General features: G+C 41.9%; 1 protein-coding gene across 7 annotated transcripts in view; it reads right to left on the reverse strand.

Annotated features, from left to right (window-relative positions):
• Positions 1–635: 635 nt before the first annotated feature.
• Positions 636–24,320, reverse strand: part of BMPR1B (bone morphogenetic protein receptor type 1B) — a 586,865-nt gene continuing 563,180 nt past the window's right edge. For all 7 annotated transcript variants that reach the window (XM_033957895.1, XM_033957911.1, XM_033957903.1 and 4 more), the window contains 2 exons: positions 5,383–5,513; positions 636–1,994 (listed from right to left, as the gene is read on the reverse strand). In XM_033957895.1, coding sequence (XP_033813786.1) covers positions 1,869–1,994; positions 5,383–5,513 — 257 coding nt within the window. In that variant the 3' untranslated portion in view covers positions 636–1,868. The remainder of the gene's footprint in view (positions 1,995–5,382; positions 5,514–24,320) is intronic.

A 24,320-nucleotide genomic window follows, 5' to 3' on the forward strand; every position in this document is an offset into this window, starting at 1 on the left:
GACATGGGGAAGACAGAGGGGGGAGAAGGACGCTGAAATGACATGGGGAAGACAAGGGGGGGAGAAGGACGCTGAAAGGACATGGGGAAGGCAGAGGGGGGAGAAGGATGCTGCCTGACAGGACATGGGGAAGATGGGGGGGAGAAGGACGCTGAAAGGAAATGAGGAAGAGATAGTGGGGAGAAGACGCTGGCAGGGAAGAAGACAGAGATGCCAGACTATGGGGGGAGCGGAGGGAAGAAGATGGGAGATGCCAGACCAATTTGGGAGGGGGGAGAAAGGGAGAGGCAAAGTAACAGAGCAAATGGAAGACACAGAGAGAAGAGAGACAGTGGATGGAAGGAACTGAATGAGAACATGAAGAAAGCAGAAACCAGGCAACAAAGGTAGGAAAAAAATTATTATTTTTTTTTTGCTTCAGGATAAAGTAGTATATTAGTTGTGTTGATAAAAATTTATAAACATTAGAGGCTCTAGTAGAAACCCGTTTACAAAGTATGTATTCTTCCCAATTAATATTTCCAAATTAATAAAGTCCCTTTGCTTATTTTTAAATGGGTTTCTACCAGAGCCTTTAATTCAGTAGCATAATTAAATGAAATAACTATTTCTGTAGGTTATAGGGACGGGCGGGGACGTAGGGGATTCCTCGCAGGGACGGGTGGGGATGGAGGGATTCCTCACGGGGACGGGTGGGAGTCCTTACGGGGACGGGCGGGGATGGGTGGGATTTCTGTCCCCGCGCAACTCTCTACTCTGAACTTGTGAACAAAATGCTTGGGAGTAGAGCCAGAAAGTTAATTGATAGTGGTCACAAGGCTGAAGAATTGTTTAGGATGTATAAGGCCCTTACACTGTCCCTGACAGGACAGACTCCATATGGTTAAGACAAGATAGGGTCCCCTTATAGATAACAAGCTGAGATTCTGATGAAGAATGGTGTTCAATGATATACAAACTTGGTATAATGAAACATAATGGTTCTGAAGATATCAAAAGGTTCTAGTCCATTGTATAAGTAACAGGACCAAACAGAATTCCTCACACAGCCTATTTAACGGATGACTTTTGGAGTGAAATATCCATATACTCTACTATGTGGCATGCTAAATTTGTATAATATCTTTCAACCATGCTGCATTATAATGCACCTGCCAGTAAATATGAACTCTAAGAATTCTGAATAAGTAGTTAATCTAGTTTTATGTCCAGATATAACTACATGGCTTCAAAACTAAACAAAATAAGGGGGGGGGGAACCAAAACCCTATACTTGGGTGAGATAAATGACTATGAAAAGCAGCATCTGGCAGCAAGTGCTTTTTATAAACGTTTTCACTGAATTTCTATTTATAAAAAAAAAAAAAGTGCCTCTCTTTTGGCTGGGAGTGCAATTTTCTTTTAAAACTAAAAATATAACCACTATCCTTTCTTCAGGAACAGGATTTCTTCTTCTTCTTTTTTTTTTTTTTTTACAATAAACATCTTTTTTTTATTATTATTATTACTCCCACTGAAAGTTTAATTTTTATAAAATATAAAGCAGATTTTTTTTCAACAATTCAAAAATAGAAAGGAACTTTCACAGAAAGCAACACACATAATCTTGAACAATTCAACGAAACCAAGTTTTCCCCAAACAAACAAAATGCCATTCCAAAATGGTTGTCCAATATCTGTCTGCTTCTACCTGGAACTCATCCTCTTAAATGTTTTCCTCAAATGTCAAGAAAAGCCTACTGGCTGCATTGGGGACATTTACAGCAGCTCTGAATCAAGACTTTCAATTCTTCCATTCTGTTTTCAAGCAAAAAAAAAAAGAAAAAATAAGTCTATCAGGTTGGGCTTCCACTGGAGTTGGAACTGGATCAAACCTTAAAGTCCTGAGACTCTGACATTCTGGCCAGTGTTTTCTTGACACGCAGGGCTGTGAGCCGGGAAGCAGGATTATTAGCCCAGCATTCTGACATAAGTCTCCCCATTTGTATTAGACACTGCAAAAAAGCAATGGGAGGGAGAGAAAAAATGATTAGTTGTGCAGTTAAACCACTTTATAAAATACTAGTCTTATAGCCCGTTACATTAACGGGTGCTAGAATATATGTGTGTGTGTCTGCCTTTATTTCTTTCTCTCTCTCTCCTTGGCCATTTTTTTTCTTTCTGCCTTTCTTTTTCCTTGGCTGTCCACCACCACCCCTTGCCTGCTCCCCCTGTCCATTCTCCCTTCCTTTTACCTCCCCTGTGTCCACCACTACCCCTTCACAGCTCTCCTTATGCAGCAGCAGCCCTTCTCCCTTTGTTTTACCTCCCCCCTGTCCAGCAGCATCTCTTTCCTTCTCCCCCTGTCCAACATTAGGCCTCTGTTCCTTTTTCGTCACCCCCCCTGTCCATCAGCACCTCTTTCCTTCTCCCCCTATCCAGCAGTAGGCATCCCTTCCTTTTTCTCCCCCCTCCTCCTTCTTATCCCTATGATACACTTACCTTGCTCTGCCCCTGATCATAGGTTCCCGTTAGCCGCCCAGTTGCACCCATTGGAAAAGTTCCCTCTGCCACATCACGCACCCCCCCCCCCCCCGACGCGACTCCCGTTGTCTTTATTTATGTCTCTGTCCCTGGCCCCCTTTGTCTGTCTGTCTTTCTATGTATCTCCCTGCCCCTGTGTCTTTCTTCTTTTCTTTCTGTCTCCCTTCCTCCCTCTGTCTGTCTGTCCAAAGCAGCATTGCCTCCCCCTCCATTTCCCTCCCCCCACAGCAGTTCCCTGTGCAGCAGCATTAGCGTTTCTTCTACCCCACTTTCCCTTCCCGCGGGCCCAACTACAAACCTGGTGATTCCAGCAGCGTGTGTGCAGCAGTCTCCACACGCTGCTTCGGGTCCTTCTCCTGCCCTGATGTGCTCTGCCGCGTCTCTGATGACATCATCAGAGACGCGGCTGAGCAAATCAGGGCAGGAGAAGGGCCCGAATGAGCGTGTGAAGACTGTTGCACACGCTATTGGAATCGCCACCGGGTGGGCGGAAAGTTGCTGGGCTCCTCGGTGGGGGCGCTGAGCGGCCGCGATCCCTCTCCTCCGATACCCCGCCCGCTGGAGATCGGCGGCTGGCTGCCCGACTGGTGGAGGCGATCGGCGCCGCAGCTCTGTTCCGGCGGCCTCCGAGCGGCTGCGCTGAGAGGAGAGGAGCCTGCTGCCCGAAGAGGAGGAGCGACGTTGTCTGAAGAGGCTGAGCTGCATCATAGACCTCAGCTGGCTGCAGCGATGGTAAGCCCGATGCGTGAAAACTGCGCATGCGCACTCGTCTTTTTGCGACATATCAGGGAACACGTTTTTTTAGTGCGCATGCGCGGCCTAGCATTTTATTATATTAGATTATTTAAGTTGCAAAAAACAAAACAGGTCCCAAGTTCAGCATGCTTTGCTTTTAGATCAGAAAATATGCTACTTTATGTTAAGGTATGGCAGTTTTGTTTACCAATAAGCTGCATGTACAATTTTATGGTTCTACACGGTATCTTATTGGCTTAGTCCTAAAACCTCCTTAAGCCAATAAAGTGAATATGAAGTGAGCAAGTCATTGAAAGTTATAGCGATGTAAATGCTATTTACATGTGTGAGACCTAGCTTTCCTTGTCTTCAGAGCAGTGGCTGAGGGAGGGAATGAACCAGTCATTACTCTGGCTCCATACATTTGGGGGCTCCAGTGCCACTGAACTAGCTCCACCCTTACATTAGGCCACACCTCCTCAATGTAGGTTAGCTTTTTCTTCATACGAGGTTTACCAGCTGCTGTTCTGTCTCATGGATGGTGGGGGAGGGGAGGCCGAACACAGTGAGGGCCTCATGATCTTCTGCTTTGAAGCTGCAAACTAGTTTGGATTCCCTGCAGGAACATTTCAGCAACACTAGGAAGAGACTCTCCTTTACCAAGATTCTGCTCAATACTTCTTGATCTACTGCCTAACACTATCCCCTAGAACAGCGGTGGACAACCTTGGTGCTCAAGGGCTGCAACTCAGTTGGATTTCCCCAATGAATATCCACGAGATCTATTTGCTTATAGTGGAGGCAGTGGATGCAAATAGATATCATGCACATTCATTGTAGAAATCTTGAAAACCTCACTGGGTTGCCCATTCCTGCTCTAGAATATGCTTTCAATTATCTGCATTTGCCACACTTATCTTGATTCCATCTAAGTTTTCTTCTTTGCTGGCTGTATCTTAACTAAGGACTATTTGATCCTCCAACCATTCCTCCCTCCCTTTTGTTTTCCGTTTGAAATGTCTCCAGTAGTTTGTTGTTGTGCTAGGCTATTCCTGCCTTCTTGCATCTGTACTCTTCCATCAGCCTTGTGATCTTTATTTGATATATATTCAGTTATATTACCATGTATGTATCCCGTCATGATGGCGTTCTGAATGTGCGGGTTATCAATTTTGAAAATAAATATATAAATGAAAGCCACTGCAGGGCCTTAGAAATGTGTGTACTCACAGACTCAGCCATAGCTCATCCCCTTCTCCTGTTACTAAGGACACCCAGAGACTGGGCCACAGCCAGGCTATCAGCACATAAACTGACATTATTTTCTTCTCACTGTTGCTGAAAAATTGCCATGAGGTATGGGGACCTGGTCTGCAGTTACATGGCGGATGCTTATTGCAGGATCATAAGTAGGGGTGGGTGAAAGAAGTAACTGCCCAGGGCACAAAACCCTTTGAGGGTGGAAAAACCTGAGAAGGGTGTGTAGGCTGTCAGAAACCATGCCACTCAGGTTGGGAGGGAAAAGTGCAATGAATGGTTAAAGATCAAAGAGGCAGAGATAGAGGAGCAGAGAACATGGTGAAGGCAGGGGGCACAAATACATGCCCATCCCAGGTGCTAAATTGCTTTCTAATGGCTCTGGTCACCACTCATCTTCCTACATGATGGAAGCAGTCAGTGTCTATAACTCACCTTTATACTATACCAACTACTGCTCTAGTGGTTAACAAAGACATTCCCTTCCTACCCCCTCACAAACTGTCATACTCTGGTAATAATCACATATGCACACATTCTGTTTCACAACTATGGCATAACCCAGTGTTTAACAATCTTTTTTGTGGCTATGACTCCCATGATTGCAGAATATTGATGCAACTATGGAGAGCCCCATCCAAGTAGTGACCACAAATGTGGGTTTTATGACTCTATTTCAAAATCCTGACCTACAGTTTGAGAAGCTCTGGCATAACTACTAAAGTAAATATAATATTTATGATTTTAACTTTCTCTTATTTGTACAATGGTCTTTAGACTATTTATTGCCTAACAGAGCTAAAACTGGTACAATGCATTTGATATAGACTGAGATTTGGAAAACCCATTGCTCTCCTTTCTGCTTACCTCATCACTGCTCCATCTGTTGGGAAACGATGGGCGGAGCCTCCTGATGCACACAACGTCTCTCATGTCTTCATAGGATGGGTCACTGGGTACCACATCATGGTACGGGAGTTGGTACTCCTCTACGATTCCTGAAAGAAAGATATCCCAGTTTCAGTGGCACGTTACAACTCAAAAGTATCTCACCTCCACTTTGACTCAAAAGGCAATGGCGAAAGCTACAAAAATATTTTGGTGCATAGGGAGATGAATGGCCAGTAATAAAAAGGAAGTATTGATGCTCCTGTATAAGACTCTGGTGAGACCTCATTTATAATACTGTGTACAACTCTGGAGGCTGCACCTTCAAAAAGATATAAAAAGGATGATATCAGTCCAGAGGAAGGATACTAAAATGGTTGGTGGTCTTCATCATAAGGTGTACAGGGACAGACTTAAATATCTCAATATGTATACTTCGGAGGAAAGGCAGGAGAGGGCAGATATGATAGAGATGTTTAAGTACCTATGTGGCATAAATGAGCATGAGGCAAAGTCTCTTTCAGTTGAAAGAAAACTCTGGAATGAAGAGACATAACATGAAGGTGAAAGGGGATAAATTCAGCAGCAACCTCAAAAAATACGCTTTCACTGAATGAGTGGTAAATGCTTGCAATGGCCTCCCTGTGGATGTGGTGAAGACAAAAAGTGTATCTGAATTCAAGAAAGCTTGGGACAAATACTTTACATCTCTAAGAGAGAGGAGAGGATAGCTGATGGCATGGTTAGGCAGCCTAGATAAGCCATATCTTCCCTCATTTTCTCTGTTTCTATTTCCTTTTACTAAAAAAGCCATTCTCTATCATAAGGCAGGAAATAGCTGAGGCACTTCTGACCTACAATGAAGATAAAGTGAATGTTTTACCATATTTTCTAGTCCCTCTGTTGAATGCCCTCCTTCTACACTATATTCAGACTCTTCACACAAATCTCTGAACTGTCATTACACTTCTCCCTCAATGTTTGCAGGGGTTAGGGGCAGAGCCAGCCCGCGAATATTAAAAAACCGTGAATAATATTTGGGCCGGTTCTGACCTCCACCCCTCCCCCCACCGCCTTCCCCCGGAATCCCAGACCTTACCTTAAGCCCTGTGAGACTCCCCGGAACCGTACCTGGTGGTCTAGTGGGCTTTCAGGGCAGGAGCAATCTTCCTACACTCCTGCTCCGTGCAGATCTCGAGAGACTACGGGAGGTCACGGCAGCCATTTCCTATGAGTGATCTGCATGGGGCAGGAGCGTAGGAAGATCGCTCCTGCCCTGAAAGCCCGCTAGACCACCAGGTAAAGTTCTGGGGAGTCTCAGAGTGCTTAAAAATAGCCCAAAAAAATAATGAATAACCAAATCCGTGGATTCGGAGGGAGAAGTGTACACCTTAAAGGAACAGCCTGGCTCTATAACTCCATCACTACAATATAATGCCTGTTGTGTATTCTCTCTTATCCAACTTGCCTCTTTCTTGTCAGGATGGGGGTGGGGAGGATGACCAATGGTATTTTTTAACAATTATTATTAAAAAAAAAGAATAATAATAATAATTAATGTCCAATAACCGGATTTTTGATTATCCGGAATGCTCTCTGCCGAGGTTGGACAGGAAAATCGGCATTCTTCTGTACTTTGTTTTCAGTGCACAAAGGAACAAGGATGGATTGTCCTGTTGGACATGTCCTAATGGGCTCAGTGCTGCCAGGACTGAAAACACCAGCAATATAATAAATGAAAGCTTCATGGCTGCCACAGAAGCAAAGTTCTTCTAAGACTTTAAGATCATCTTCTAAAAATCTTTTATCTATCCCATCTTTGAAGTGTATCAACACAATGAGGTCTACCATTTTTTCTGTCAGCGCTCCGTCTCTTTGGAATAATATTCCGACCCACTTACAGGATGAATCAACTCTTCACCATTTTAAGACGAAATTAAAAACATTTCTTTTTCAGAGCTACATAGTCTTATTCTTCCTTTTAACACCCCTCCTTTTGTTTTTTCCCTATATGCTCTTTCTTTTTACTTGATAATTATAGTTCTACCCTGTTTCCCTTTTTTGTTTCTGTTTGTTTTTAAATTGTTTTTAATAACTATTATTGTTTTAAATGATCAATTGTTATCTCATATATGTTTTTAAGATAGTGTACACCGCCTAGAAGGCTGAGTGGGCGATATATGAAATTTTAAATAAACTTGAAACTTGAACTTGAAGAGGAAATTATTGTCTTCTTGAGCCAATTGGAGCATAAAGCAGACAGACACATCTCCAATACTTGTCTTGTGTTTCATCATTTGTTTGTTTTTTATTGTTTTATTTTATTTATAACCCGCCTTTCACAAGGCGGCTCACAGTATAAACACGCACAATAAAATATACATACAATACATATAGAAAACACAAACAAATAAGCAACCAGCGCTTACACCATCACAGATGCCTTAATGCCCAAATTTCATTTTACAGAATAGGTGGCTTTTCAGTAACTTCTTTTTTTTTTTTTAATTCATTTTCAAACTTACAATAAATACATCACTTAATAATCATCATTGGTAGAAAACATAAACTCTTATCACCCCCTTCCCACCCTTTCCTACCATATAATCAAATATCTTATAGAATATGTAATAGTAAAATAACCCCCCCTCCCCCCCCTCACTATTGAACTTGTAAATTTAAGGGAAACAATTTCTTCTAAACAGTACAATATTTTGTTAATGGCTCCCACACATCTTGAAATTTCCTGAAACATCCCCGCTGTATTGCAATAAATCTCTCCATTTTATAAACATGACAAAGAATTCCACCAGAAATTATAATTTAATCTACTCCAATCTTTCCAATTATAAAAATATCAAAATTACTCTGCTTTCGAATGTACAGAGGTAACCGATTCCATTCCCGGGGGCTTCTGAAAGAGAACATGCTTACACGTAAGTTATTCAGTCTCAATTCCCTTATTGATGGCACAAACAAGTCACCATGATGAACAGAATGTAACTTGGGTAGTGGGACATAAGCCTGAATAATACCCACCAAACTTGCAGGAGTCAAACCATGCGCATAAATGAACCATCACAAACAGTCTAAAGTATGCTATACAGTCTTCTAACTTCAAGCAGTATAGCTTTACATAATATTCTGTTACATGCTCTGTCTTTCCCAAACGAAAAAGAGTCCTTACCATTGAATTCTGAGCAACCTGTAGAAGAACACTCAACAAAGTTGCTAGTAGGCCCAAGAGAATGAGATAACAATAATCAAGACACAATAGTACTATCGACTGCAAAATGATCTTAAATGTGCTAGCAGGCAAATACAGTTGTAGCCTATTGAAAAGCCGCAATCTGAAAAAAATCTTTTTTATCAATCCCTGAACAATTATTATTCCCATAACCTCATTGACCCAAGAGACAGAACAATTCATCTCATCCGTCCTTACCAAGGTAGAACATTGGACTATGCACTCCAAACTAAAACTAAATCACCAAAAAAACAAGATTTTCTTGGCAAGTCCCAATAACAAGATCGTGAACACCCCCTTGAGACTAAATGGATCAGACTACCCAATTAATCACACAACCAAAATCCTTGGCATCACCCTGGACCGAAGCCTGACGTTTGAAGATCACACTAATGCTCAAGTCAAAAAATGCTTTCTCACTCTATGGAAACTTCGTACCATTAAACAATATTTTGATTTCTTTTCCTTTCGACTGCTGGTTCAATCCCTGACCTTAAGTACCTTAGACTACTGTAATATTATATACTTGGGATCTCTCAAGAAAAACATCAAACGACTGAGAGTCACTTAAAATGCTGCAGTCCGTCTCATTTATGGCCTCAAGAGATCAGACCATGTAAGCCCATATTACAAAAAACTACACTGGCTGCCTGTGGAAGCAAGGGTCATTTTTAAGTTTGTTTTGCCTTTGCTTCAAAACCATGACAGGTTCATCCCCAACCTATCTGTCTCACCAATTTGAATTCTCAGGCACAACTAATACACGCAGTACCTGCTTGTTCGATTTTCCATCCCTAAAGGGCTGCACCTACAAGAGATACCTCGACAGAACACTATCATTCCAAGCAGGCAAATGGAACAAATGCTTAACCAACTTCATCTCAAATGCACTTTTGTACCAAATGTTTAGGAAGTCAATAAAAACTGATCTCTTTGACAAATTTCTCTGACCCCACTTCAACCTGATGTACTTCCAAAACACTTCCAGATAAACCTGACTAAACTTTAACGTGCCAATGTAATTTCGAAAGTTCTCTGTAATGTCGCTGTCTGTATACAATCGTTTCCCTTGTAAACCGCTTAGAACTGTTTGTGGTATGGCAGTATATAAAAATAAAGTTATTATTATTATTAAATGTCAACTTTGAGCCCACCACTACACCCAGATACCTAACCTCTTCAGAGAGCTTTATGGGGGCATCCCAAAGCTGTAAAGACCCAGGAGTTTCATACACCTGTGGTCTCTGAAATAACATTATTTTCATTTTTTGAACATTCAGCTTTAACCAACTACCCTCCATCCATTCCCTCACACTCATAATCACTACTTGCAGTCGTTCCTCCATCTAATTGATATCCACCTTATAAATACAAAAACATTCTTGTGATCATTAACGCTAGAGGTGAGCGCGTAGTTCAAGCGCCGATGGTGGCATGAGTCACCAGCCCTGAAGCAGCCTTCAGCGAAACGGTGGTTCACTCAAGTTGGTATTGGAGCAAAGAATTGAGCACCCTGCATCTGGCACACTAAGCACTTTTAGGAGCGGACAGCATAAAGCAGAGGTCTCAAACTCAAACCCTTTGCAGGGCCACATTTTGGATTTGTAGGTACTTGGAGGGCTGCAGAAATAATAGTTAATGTCTTATTAAAGAAATGACAACTTTGCATGAGGTAAAACTCGTTATAGTATGGTCTAAGTCACAAAAACCTAAAGTCACCAGATAAGCACTGCAAACACATAAAACAGATCCCCACACTCTACCCCAGTGATCACCGAAGCCCCCCCACCTCCATAAATATATTAATCACACCTTTAAAATTCAGCCTCCAGACCATCATCATCTGGCCACCTGGCATAGGAAAGCCTAGTCGTCCAGCACAGAGGCAGCTTAAGTCATCTTGGGGGTGGGTTAGGGACCCATAGAGAGGATGACCCATGCCCATTAGCCCCTGTAATCACTGCATTGATACTTAAACATGTGCACTGCCCTATACACCCCCAAAACCCTTTTTTTACTGGCATATAAGTGGCTCCTGCAGCCATAAGGGCTATTGGGTTGGTAGATAAGTGGGTCTAGGGGATTCTGGAGGTGGTTTGGGGGGCTCACCGTCACCTATAAGGGAGCTGTAGGGAGGAGAAGACATGGCACTCTTTTTGTGAAGTTCACAGCAGTGCCCTGTAAGGTACCCCACTATTTAGGAGGCATGTTTGCGTGGTCAGTCTATCACTTTGCAGACCCCTCCCACGTCCAACAGGGCTTGTTCTAGGCGTTTTTGACTTGGACAGAAAGTTGGACAGAAATGTGGTATAAAGATGAACGATTTAGCGGCCTGGACGATCAGATCGGCAGGACGTATAGAAAAAAAATTTTGGATGTATTTTTCAAAAATGTGTCTTAGGCTGTTTTTTACTTTGGACGACTTGCGAGTTGGACGCAAACGGACTTAGACGTCCCTTTCGATTATGCCCCTCCACAAGTTTATAAATCTTATAACTACTATAAGTTAGCTATACACAGCTGAAAGCAGTGCAACATGCAGAAAGTGAAAAACTATCAAAGTATCAACTGCAAGAGACAAGATTTTGGACCAACTATTTTGAGGCCCTCGGTATTATAAAGAATGATTCTTTATGGAAAACTTGTGCCTTAAGTGTCCGGCGGTTGCGTCCACAACCGCCTTCAGCTCTCACCTCCTCCACCACCAGACACACACACAAGCTACACTGTCTCCAATGGTTACCTTATGTTCTGGAACGTTGCCCGCAGACACAAAGTGCAGACCCCCACACACTCCCCCAGTGATCACTGCCCCCCCCCCCACACACACACACTGCCATAAAAATCGGAATAAAAACATACATCTGCCTCCAGAACATCAGCACCTGGCATAGGAAAACCTAGCAGAGCTGCACAGAGGTGACTTAAGTGGTCTTGGGGGGGGGGGGGGGGAGCTAGTAAACCATAGAGAGGAGGACCCAGGCCCATAAGCCACTCTAACCACTGAATTCATGGTGAAACATGTGCATCCTCCAAAACCCTTTTGCATTGCCAAACAAATAACCTTACCCATTTCTCACTCTTTTTGAAAATGACCAATTTTTTTTTTTTGTAAGTTCTTGTTGTAATACATCTTGGATAATTCTTTTGTAATCCGCCTTGAACTGCAAGGTAATGGCGGAATAGAAATCCCTAATGTAATGTAATGTAATATAGGTGGCACCTGCAGCCATAAGGGCTATTGGGGTCATAGACAGGTGGGTATTAGTGGGTTTTGTGGGGCTCACCATGACCTATAAGGAATTTGTGGTGAGATGTTTATGTGGCACCCTTTTTGTGAAGTTCACAACAGTACCCTGTAAGGTGCCCCACTACTGTGTTGCCATGTCTGGGTGGCCAGTCCATCACTTTGCAGACCCCTCCTACGTCCAAAAAGTCTTGTTCTAGGTGTTTATGACTTGGACAAATTTTTTGACGAGAATGGGGTATAAAGATAGATGACTTAGAAATTTGGACGATCAAACTGCTGGACGTATAATTAGATGACTTTCGAAAAACCCCCAAAATATTTTGGATATATTTTTCGGGAATGGACTTTTGGCACTGCCAACTTTGGGCGACTAGCGACTCAGGCCTAAAACGGACTGATGTTTCTTTTGATTATGCCCCTCAAAATCTCTTGATCAGCATGCTAGCTTTTTTTTTGTTCTGAATAAAACATAAGAATACAGAAAAGCTGTAACAAAAAATATAACGGATTTACAAAGAGCTACAATTTTAACCACTTAAAAAAATTCCCGTAATTTACTTTAGATCAATGAAGCGTCCGGAACAGCTCTTGTTTTAAATCCAAGAAACATTTAAGCAAGGGTTCATTTTATGGACTCAACAATTTCACTAGTTCCATTGTTTTATCGGTGTCTAGGTCTGACCATTATCTGGTTGCCTTTAAATTCCTTCCCCACATTAGATTAGCCACTCCCTCTACTACCCTAATGTATATACCCTTCAACTACTATTAATTATTTCTTTAGCAATACCAGACGCATGCAACGCTGCACAGTCACAAAGAAGAAAACAGTCCCTGCTCGAAAGAGCTTACAATCTAAACAGCCAAGACAGATAAACAGTATGTCATGGATACAGTTAAGGGGAACGGTTAATCAGCGGGCTGGGTTGGAGGGCAGAGGAGTAGGGTTAAGGGTTGAAGGCTATATCAATAAGGTGGGTTTTCAGTCTGCTTTTAAACACGGGAAGGGGACTGACAGACTAACTCGGGTAATTTATTCCAGGCATAGGGGGCAGCTAGGTGAAAGGAATGAAGTTTGGAATTGGCAGTGGAGGTGAAGGGTAATGTTAAGAGTGACTTATCTGAGGAACGGAGTTCTCTGGGAGGTATATAAATATGTTTCATATGTTGTGGCAAATAGAAATTACTTTGACTAAGGGAATTAAATGGGGCTAGTTAAAGGATATTACTGTAGATGTGCTGGGTGAACCTTCAGTCTACTAATTTCACGCCGCCACCCCCCCCCCCAAAAAAAAAAAAGTACTTTCGACCTCTAGTGCCCCTAGCTGAGATTTTAATAACAAACTCATCCTGATCAATCAAACATCATCCCTTCAAAGCATTTGCCATCAGATAAGGTTTTCTTTATTTAACAGCCTTATATGCTTTCTTTTACAAGTAAATTTGAAACTTGATGAATAATAGCTAAGTACCCCTTTTCCCCTCCCCCCCAATACAAATACTTAAGCAATCTGCCATGGATTTGATGACCTCGATGTACAGGCAGTGTGTGAATATGGGTTGAGCTGTCGCTGATGAAATGTGAAGAGACGGCTGACCATGCACTTAACCAGGGGCAAAGGCAGTGGTGCCAAGCTGCTGTACAGTCCTACGTTTATGCTGCACACTTAAAAGTGCCTTCGCAGAGCTTTACAAGGTACTATACAGCTTGCTCAATTCTGGCTGTCTTTCCAATTGTACAAGATGTACTTCTCTGTCGTTACAGCACTTTTCAGTGGTTCTCTGCTTGCACGGTAGGGATTGTTCCATCCTCTACTCTGTAAATGTGCCAAACATGAAAAACAGAGTAAAGAACATTACATTTTTTCTCACTCGACTAATGATTGTCTCTTTTCGTCAGGTCAAGCTGTGGCTGGGAAAGTTCTACTTAACTACTGATATGACTAATTTGTGTCCCTTTAGGCTAGCTAAAGCAAGATAGCATTTGCTGCTTCTTATCAGTGAGTATACCCTAGCTCAGTGGCCTTCACTAATTTTTAAGTTGGGGGCCATTTTGAGTACAAAAGAGCTGAAGGAGAACTGACAAATATCTTCCTACTTGGGGCCACAACACCAACCAAAGTTTCTCAACTTCCATCCCTACCAGAACACATGGCCTCGGTCATACATGCAGAAAACACCCTTTTCAAATACAGACCCACAAACGAAACCCTAAGATGCAGGATTCTGCATACAGTGCAATTCTAATCATCCCCCCCCAAATTTGGCCCTGAGAAGATCTGTGTGGGCTGCCCAAGAAATCCCCCAAACACTGCCAATGGCTCGCAGGCCTTGCACTGAAGAACAGGACACTAGCTCAGTCATGAAGAGAGTATCTAATGGAATGTGTGGAAAAAAACAACTGTTTCATTTTTTTGTTTCTAATTTATTTTTAAAAATCTATCATTTTATTTTGTTTTAGCATACAATATTTTTTGCAATGCAAGTTTCCTCCTTTTATATTTTTGGGAATAGTGTGCACTGTTCTGAAAACAGGGGAAATACTGAGCCACAGTGGGCACAAGAGACCGACAACCCCTATATACTACACCTGATCAAGATGTGGGATAGAATGAAACATGACTGCAACACTGGATTAGCGACTTCTACTTTAGCTGTTTTGAGGGATGAACCACAATTTTTAGTACCAACCCTGTTTTTGAGAGATGGGGGCACTTGGGATTGACTCAGTTTCGTGACTTTTTGCAGGTGGGGAGAACAGTATCTTTCGATGACCTGCAACGAATACCTGGAGCGAGGGAGGGAGACTGTCTGGCTTATTTTCAAATGAAACACTATACGAGTGCTCGCTCGGGGATGAGATAAGACATCTCCCATAGAGGCTGAACATTTAGAAAAATTATGGGGGACTTTGCAGAAGGTGCCCAGACCCATTTCAATTATATATCAGTACTTAAGGGAGTGAGTAGTACCTAATTTTGGTTTTCAAAGGCATCTAAAGAGTGGGATGTCAGCCTAGCTATCGCTACCATTCAGCATTTTCAGTTGACATTACTTATGTCAGCGAAGGCCTATGGGAAATTATATCAATCTGACTCTGGCATGGGAATGCAGTAGGACCCTGAGGGCAGGGAAACTGTTTTAAGTATCCCTGATATGTTTTAAGTAGCCCTGATTGAATCATGACTAGCTAAAAGGTGTTAATGTCTGATTAAGAGGGTGCTTAGGACAATGGGTCCAGTTGCACAGATCAAGAACAAAGAAGCCAGAGACTAATCCCATCACCATGCCTGCAAGTATTACACCCTCCTTTATCAATTAAATTAACCATTGTTTCAAACAGTTTACAAATTCTAAACAGAAAGATACTGGGACATACAATAATTTCTATATTCAGAATAAGATTCCAAGGTATAAAAGCCTCCTCTCTGCTATATCAATCTATCTCTGGAGGAGAGGGGTCTTGGCTCTCCCTCTCTTTCTCTGTCTATCCTTCCCTTTATCTATGGAACACGAAGCTTAGACCATCCCCCTTTTCTCTCTCTCTCTGCCTTTCCCTGGAACTTCCCGCTTCCTTCTGAACTATGTAAGGCAGGGAAACTGCTTTGCTCTCTGCTTAATTGTAATGCTTAATTATTGTAATGCTTCAGAATATTACTTTTCTGTAAGACTATTTCTATAATATATTCTTTATGCAACCACCTCTGGCTGTGCCTATTATTTGATTCTACTTCCTGGTGAAACTTCAGTGAGGGAACTGAACCTGGGACCAGCGTTTGTCAGTACGCCTTTCACTTAACCCTTACCACCTAATATTGGGGGGGCCACTAACAAAACTGACATTTGACACCATTTGTGCTGAGGTAGGAAGAATGGCCACCTGTGCCTTGATACAGGAAAATGCTTACAAGGTGCTGAGCCGCTGGTATTATACCCCGGAAAGGCTCCGTAAGTCCTCGGACTGCTGTTGGTGATGTCACAGGGCTGTGGGCACCTTTCTCCACATATGGTGGGACTGTCCAGTTTTGGTTCCTTTCTGGACCGTGGTGACTCGGACTCTGTCTCAGATATTGGGGGTCACAGTCCCTGTTACTCCTCAAAGCTGCTTATTGGGGTTGACCAACATTTGTGCGACCAAATGGCAAACCTGATTAATGAGAATAGGGTTGGCAGCGATCAAATGCCTCATAGCTGCATATTGGAAACAGACTCTGGTCTCTGATTTGAGTGAGTGGAGAGTGAAATTATCTTTGCTGGGGAACATGGAATTATATGTGGCTAAGCGCAGAGGTTATTATATGCAATCGGTACATACCTGGACTGTTCTTTCTCAGAAATTGGATATTTAGGTGGGAGGAGGATGGACCTTGATCCTAATGTACACTACATGTTCCAGGGGAAGGGGGTGGGTGGGTGCTTTTATGTTGTTCTATGGAAGCGGAACAGTGTGCCCAGGGCCAAGAGTGCCCATTTTGTCCAAGGCGGCCGAGGGGAGTCCTTCGAGCTTGCAGGCTCCCGGTTGCTGGGGACAGAGCTGGCGGGGTCTCTCCGACTGCTATTTAAGAAGATATTGTTGTTAATGCATTCTTGCCCTTAACTGGGTGTTGGTTTTAAGCTGTGTGCTACTGTGTTACGTGTTAAAGTGTTTTGAGCTGCTTCTTTATTTGAAAATCCAATAAAAACTTTAAATATAAATATTAAAAAAAACTTATTCTCTAATTTTCTTTTCTTGGTCACGTTTATAGGTTTTAAGATTCATATGCTAATAAAATCTTGACTGATGCTCATGATGGGCCAGGGATAAGCAGGCCTGGCAATTAAGACAGTAATTATGAGTAACATATCATGAAATATATTATCTCTTTTTCAGAAAATTAAAGCTATGATGGAATCTAATGTATTCTTTAGTGAAATAACTTCCCAATACATTGTTTCATTTGCTTCATTAAAATTTTAAATATAATTATCTAAGAAATGTGCAGATTTAGCTAGCAAGATAACGTATAATCCTTGTTTAGCTTTCCAAAAATGTCAAAATAGAGGCCATTTGAGTTTCTAGTTGATTCACTGATTGCATTTGAAGGATGAATAGAACACACTTCAAATTATTTTTTTGGAAAACTACATTAGGACAATATATTTCTATACTCGCAGCATAAAGAAGATATGCCATAAAGCTTTCTCTCAGTACACACCAAACCTGTGGAAGACGTCTCACACATCACAGTAACATAACAGAAATACGTAACAGAGCAGAAAAAAAAATTAGTCCTTGTCTCCCTAGTCGAGATTCTTCCTCTTGGGTTTTCAACCACTTTGGTTAGAATTTAAAACTCCAGCTTCCGCCAACTTTTCAACCCTTTTTCTATCGCTACTCCCTGTATTTCTTGCAAGTGTGTCCAATTTTTGTCACAATGTTTGTCATCATCCTTTTTGATGTTTACAATACCAATACTTAAGCTAGTATTTTAATCCTGTATTCTGAAAGTTCAGGTTAAAAATGGGTTAATCATGCAGAAAGAGTGGCCCAATTTAGTGGTAACAGTGTTCCATTGAATATTTAAACTCACAGGAGAACATAAGGTGATGGAAAAAACCCCAAAACAAAACAATGAATAGGACAGAACTAATCCTTTACTGAGCCCTAGCCCCCTCCCCCCCCCCCAGTAATATAAATCCATTTTAAAACTCAAAACAGAACCCATGTGCTTCTGACTGCAGATTAAAACAGGAATAGGGCACTGATCACCAATTCCTCTTGTTGACTATGGGATGATACACAGGGGGTAGAGACAGTGGAGTAGTGAGGGTAAGTGGCGCCCCTCCTCCGCTCTCTTTTCTGCTCCCCTTCCCTTTTTTATTTTTCCAGGTGAGAGCAACAGCATGAACGTGCTGCCCAGGTCATCTCGGCTATCCCTCTGATGTCATTTCCCAGGCGTAGGACCTGGAAGTGATGTCAGAGAGAGGTGACACCGATGCAGACAGCAAGTTCGTAGAGCTGCTTGTGCAGGAAAAATTAAAGAGGTACGACGGAAGGGACGCTTGGTGGGGTGGGTGAGAAGGAGGGGGCGGAGAGGAGGATGGGTGCTTGCGCCCTTTAAAAAGACCATGCCTGAAGCGGCCTGACACCCCCCCCCCAATAAGCCAGTGAGTAGAGAGAACATAACTCTGTGGGTAGTAGTGTATCTGGTCTTTGCTTTCCTCCTTACTTCACACACAATTTGCTGCTGGCAGCTGAATTATTGGAACAAAAACCTGACTTTTAAGCCATTGAACTAGCATCCCCGAGGGGGCTTCAGGAATGTCCCTAGTTTACCTGGGCTTTAACTTTCCCAGATTATGAACTATTCTTGGGAATCCCACTCCCCCAATACATAGTCATAGACACACATGACTATCTCGGAAGTACAGTAATATAAAAAAACATGTTGACATCAATAATTGCCTAGAGCCCAATGTTTAGTAACAGACAGCAGAGACCAAATCTCTCTCTTGTTCACCTACTATACTAAGCTAAAAAGAGATTAGGTTCGTACCTTGCTAATATATTTTCTAGTAGGCGTGTCATTATGAACAATAGGGTATTCTCCCCATGCTCACGAGCTGTGCAGAAGGAATCCATTCTAGGTTTTCATTTCCTCCTCCTTCACCAGAAGGCTCTGTTACCCCCTTTGGTTTGTACAAAAGCAGGCAATAGCCCTACATACGAACACATAAGGAGGGATATGGGGAGACTCCCTAAAAAACAGTGCTGGTCTGCTCTGAAAACATAATAAACATGTTAAGCATGACAATGGAATAACCATACAGATCAGAAACATTTATGGAGTTCAAACATTTCCCAATGAGCTATAGCAATATTCTTCATACCCTTGAGTGCTAACTGACATCAGAATCTCAGCTTAGACTTGAATCGTCAGTTTGAGAGAGTAGGCAGGCAGAGAAATAACAGACAGGGTAGGGTTCCAGAATGACATACCTATCTACTAGAAAAGATATTAGCTAGGTAAGAACCTAATTTCTTTTTCTAGTGCAATAGATGTGTCATTCTGGACGATAGGAACGTACAAAAGCAGCCCCAGAAATCTAGGGTGGGACCTTTGCACCTGCCTGCAACACTGAGGACCCAAATGCAATGTCCTCCCTCGGTGGCCCATCCACTCTGTAATCACTTGTAGAATGTATGCAGAGTGGACCAGGTCGCTGCTCTGCAAAGCTCTTCAGGTGAAAGCACCCAGTTTCTGCTCATGAAGAAGCCATGTTTCTAGCTGAATGTGCCTTCACGGAGACCAGCAACTGCTTGCCACAGGCAATATATGCTGATGAAATGGCTATGCGAATCCATCTGGAAATGGTGGCCTTGTATGCTTGTCTACCGCATCGAGCTTGACTGGTGAGCACAAAAAGATGGAACCCATTTAAAATCTCTAAGTAATGTAGGATTCTCCTCACATCCAACTTTTTCAGAATCCAGTCGTTGTTCTTTGAACCTGTAGGCTGGAACACCAGAATTCTTACTTCTTGACTGACATGGAAGGCCAAAACAACCTTTGTTAAAAGAATTGAACCATACGCATGGAGATCCCTGTTTCTGTGATCTTAAGGAAATGCTCTCTGCACGAATGAGCCTATAGCTCCAAGATTCTTGTTGTTGACATAATTGCTAGGAGGAAAACCATCTTTATGGTAAGATCCGTCAAGGACCCTTCCCTAAGAGGCTCCTACAAAGCCTGGCTGAGGCCAAGTAAGACCACATTAAGGTTCCAGGACAGAAACGGGTTTCACTGATGGTCTAAACCTAAACGCCCCTTTCAGGAATCTGGTTATGTCTAGATAAGACACCAAGGGAGCTTTATTTTCTCAAGCCCAGAAACAGGAAATCCTGCCACTTGGAACTGGAGCAAAACCACTGCAAGACCCTTATCAAGGCCTGCTTGCCAGAAAGCTAACACGACTGAGATGGGAGCGGAGAAAACTACACCTTCTCCCTAATGCACCAGTGCTGAAACGTCTCCCAGCTTTAGCATAAGCAGAGACCATTATAAGCTTCTTGACTATGAGGAGAGAAGCAAAAACTACGAGTATCCTTTGAGCACACGCTCAAGAGCCATGTCATAAAAACAAAGCAATCTGGATATTCCACAACCACTGGCTCCTGAGAAAGAAGGCCTGGCTATATCTACAGTCTGCAACCTGTGAACATCCGCAGGCCCACATTCCACGGACTGTATGGCCAAACTGGTACCATGAAGATGACTCTTCCCAGATGGTTTGCCAATCTGTGGAGTATCTGTCCTAACAGGGGCTACAGAGGAACACGTATGAGTTGCGACATGGCTCAGCAAGAGCATCCAGCCCTGCACTTCCGGATTCAGACCTTCAACTGAAGAAGTGGTCTGCCTTCTTGTTTTTTGCTGTAACCATCGAATTGAATGTTGGGTAAACCCAGCGACAAACAATGGACTAGAAGGAAATGGCAGCTGTCCCCTTCTCCTGGATCTAACGTCTGCCTGTTGAGATAATCAGCCTGGATATTGTCCACTCCCTCTACATGCACTGAGAAAAGAAACTGAAGGTATTGCTCTGCCCACCAGCACAATAAACAGGCCTCCAGACTCATCTGCGCATTCTTGGTGCCTCCTTAGCAACTGATATATGCTACCATTGTAGCACTGTCCGAGAAAACTTGGACTGCCCAACCATCCAGCTGCTGCAATGCCAAACGAATGGCCCAAACCTGCAACCTGCTGAAAGACCACTTAATCTGGGAGGTTGATCAACGGCCATGGACTGAACGTCCATTGCAGTGAGTTTCCCCGCCAAACAAACTGGCATCCATGGTCACAATCACCCATGATGCTATTCTAAGAGGCATGTCTGTGGACTGAGCCATCAGATCATACTGGTACAGGATTCCAGAGTCCACAGCAGAGTCACCTGCACGGAGACCGATAGTGAATTCTTCTGCAATAGCAGTGCATTCTGGAGAGGTCGCATGGGAGCCTTTACCCACAGGACCACGTCTATAGTGGCGAATGGTCCCAACCAGGATCTCAGTTTCGGGTGTAACAAACGCCTTCCTCAGGGGACACAATTGAAAATAAACATTTAAAAACCTCTTACAGAAATATATATCGACATAGTAACAACAAACATATATATTGACTCTATGAAAACAGTATCTGAAAACACAGAATGAGCCAATTAAATACCATGTATATATATATCAGAATGAAACATGCACTAGAGAAATGATGTCATTGAAAAATATAACAACAAAACATGTAAGCTAAGTGTGAATGATAATATCAATGATTTTTTTTTTACACAGATAAAAGTGGCACCATGCTTTAATGAGAAACAAATGGAAGATTGCAGGAGAAAAACAGGAGCAGTGAACAGTGTAATATGCAATTGAGCTCTAAATAATGTGCTATAAAGGCAGAAAATCCAATTTCGTGCACACCATGCCTGTTAGCCATGCTTAGATGTGATAGATTCAGGTGAGTACCAGTTGATCGGTGCATAGAGATAAAAGGGAGAAGGAGCATGAAGGATATATGTCAAAATGTTCTAATCTAAAAACTAAGGCCAGACCGTACAAGGAAAAAAAAATCATAAAAACAATATCTTGGCTAGTAGGCACTGAGTCCAAAACACTCTAAAAATGTAAACGGAAAATGTAAAAACATTATTGAAAAATCAACTGCGCTGCTGTAGAACCAATATTCAAGGAAGGTACTGTCATAAAATCGTAAAAGAAGAAAAAAAAAAAAAAAGAGAAATGAAAAGTAAAACCAGAAATAAAACCAAGGAAGCCCTTACCTTGAGTAAACGAATGGCAGCACTCAAGAGTAATACAAAGTGAAAGTGAAACTGGCACAAAAAAAATGCGGGTAGTTTAAAAGCAAGGTCACATGACAAATGCCGGACTGTTACAAGGTTAAAAAAGGAACCATTATCTTTGAGCAATAGCTTCTGTGCCAAAAGAATTAAAATTTAAAACAAACAATAAATTAAAAATGCAAGGGAAAGTAGATGAAAGAGGATCCAAGATGGCGATCTGAGACAGGACGCGCTGAGCTGCGTGTCCCAGGATTGTGCTTTTTCAACTTTTCTAATGGTAATTACTTACCGCGATGCCGAAGAGACGGGGCCGGAGTGCCGCTTCTGCCTCGTGGCGTCCTGGAGCCCCGGGTCTCGGAAATATTCAAGAACTCTTGTGGCGCATGCAGGAGGTCGCAGCGACGTCGGATGGCGGCCCGCGGAGAACACAGGGAGGCGAAACCATCATGGATGCTCCTGGGCCCGATACCACACTGAGCCCCGACGTTAGGGCACCGCCCCCGCAACCCCAGACGACCAGCTCTCCCAGGGGCGGGGAAACCCCGGATTCACTGGTTTTCTCCTCTCCAGAGGCAAGGGAAGATTCACTGGAGAGTTTGGAGGCTGGGGCCCACTTTTCCAGGGCCCCTATGGAGGTATCTGGGGGAATATCATCTCAACATGAGGGGGAAGGGCTGAAAGACATTCCCCGAAGGACTCTACATTTACACAAACATTACACTCTACATTTACACAAACCTCAATTGAATTGATTAAACCTGTAGAAGTGACTTTAGACTCTATCTGGGACTTATTGGCTGGTTTTGTTAAAAAAATTACTCCTACACTTCAACAAATTGAAGGGAAAATTAAGGAACATGATAAGGAATTGAAGGATTTAAGAAAAGAAACAAATACTTCTAACTCATTCTGTTCTAAAAATGGAAAAAGAAATTGTATCATTGAAACAAATTCAAGAGGCCTTAGTCAAAGACAATATTAACCTAAGGAAGAAGACTGAAATGCTTGAGAACAATTCACGCAGTAATAACTTAAGGTTAATTAACTTTCCAAGACTTGAGTTAGTAACACCTAGAGATATGCTTAAGAGATATCTAGTAGAGAACTTAGAGATACCCGAAGATTCATTACCACCATTTTCACGGGTTTATTATTTGCTTGATAAAGAACAAAATCAACAACCAAAAGAAAAATCTTCAGATCAAGAACCCTTAAATATATCACAGATTTTAGAAACATCTGAGAAGGATTTAGCATCACCAGCCACTATGATTATTACTTTAGCTTTGCCAATTGATAAAACATGGTTGTTAAAACTTTTCTTTAAAAATAGACAAAAAAGCTTCCTTGGGTATAAAATACAAATGTTCCCAGATTTGGCACGGGAGACGCAAAGGCGCCGCCGTGAATTTCTTCTGTTGAAACCTGGGGTTTTATCTTTGGGGGCAACTTTTTATTTGAGACATCCGTGTAAATGTATTGTATATCACCGTACTCTTAAATATGTGTTTTTTGAACCATTACAATTGACAAATTTCGTGGCTATGTCTCGTCTGAATGTTAACAATCCTTGAGCCCTATATTTGGGATATTGTGACCCCATCTCAGTGCTATAGTTCTCAGTTTCTTAATATTATAACTTTCTTTTTTGATAATTTCGCCAATTTTCTTTAATTCTTGGATCTTAATTGTGGACTTGAGCATAAATAGTATATTTGTTTAATTTAGGAATTATATTACTATTGTATTTGATTTCTATTCTATTCTTGCTTTCTGTACAAGTGTTATACTTGAAATTTAAGTTGAAAACAATAAATAAATAATTAAAAAAAAAAAAAAAAAGAAAGTAGATGAAAGAGGTAAATAAAACATATTTACTGGAGTACACGTGGAACATTTAAAACCCGAAGAAAACTAAAATGAACTGAAAAAAGAATATATAGCAAAGCTAAGCACTACGTGAAATCAACCAGAATAAAATTGATTACAATAAAGCTTCTGGATGGCATAAAAACAGTAATGCAGCTCAAGAAAAACATCAAGCTTGAGTAAGTGCTGCCCATAGAAACACACTATGAACAGAAATGTTTGTAAAAAGTTCCACGGAGGACAGTGCTCTCCCAGCCATCTGAATGAAATAGTATAATGAGTATGATTAAAGTTAAAAAAAGGAAAATCAACAATATTAAAATTGAGGAGAAACTCTATATTAAATGAATATGTGAGTGTAGTCACTTTCAAAGAAATAAAAAGGTAAAAACTATGAAAACCTGGATAATACCAACTGGATAAAAAGGGGTAAACAAGCAAAAAACACTGGCTTAAAATTGGGCATGGCTGAATGAAGGTGTGTAAGGCAAAGAGGTAAAAAGATGAACATGCATATAAGGTAGATGAATGTTACACTGCAAATCATTGGCCACATAATCCACCCTCGATACTAAAAGCTGGGGAAAAATCTCACCCTGCTTCATTGTAAGCCTATGCAACCTGGAATGATATGCCTGTGCCACAAAATATTAGAGTTGAAACAAAAGAACTGTCTTCTCATTCAAATTGGTAGCCAAACTTCAG

The sequence above is a fragment of the Geotrypetes seraphini genome, chromosome 1 (genome assembly GCF_902459505.1).
Source record: "Geotrypetes seraphini chromosome 1, aGeoSer1.1, whole genome shotgun sequence".
Taxonomy (NCBI): domain Eukaryota; kingdom Metazoa; phylum Chordata; class Amphibia; order Gymnophiona; family Dermophiidae; genus Geotrypetes; species Geotrypetes seraphini.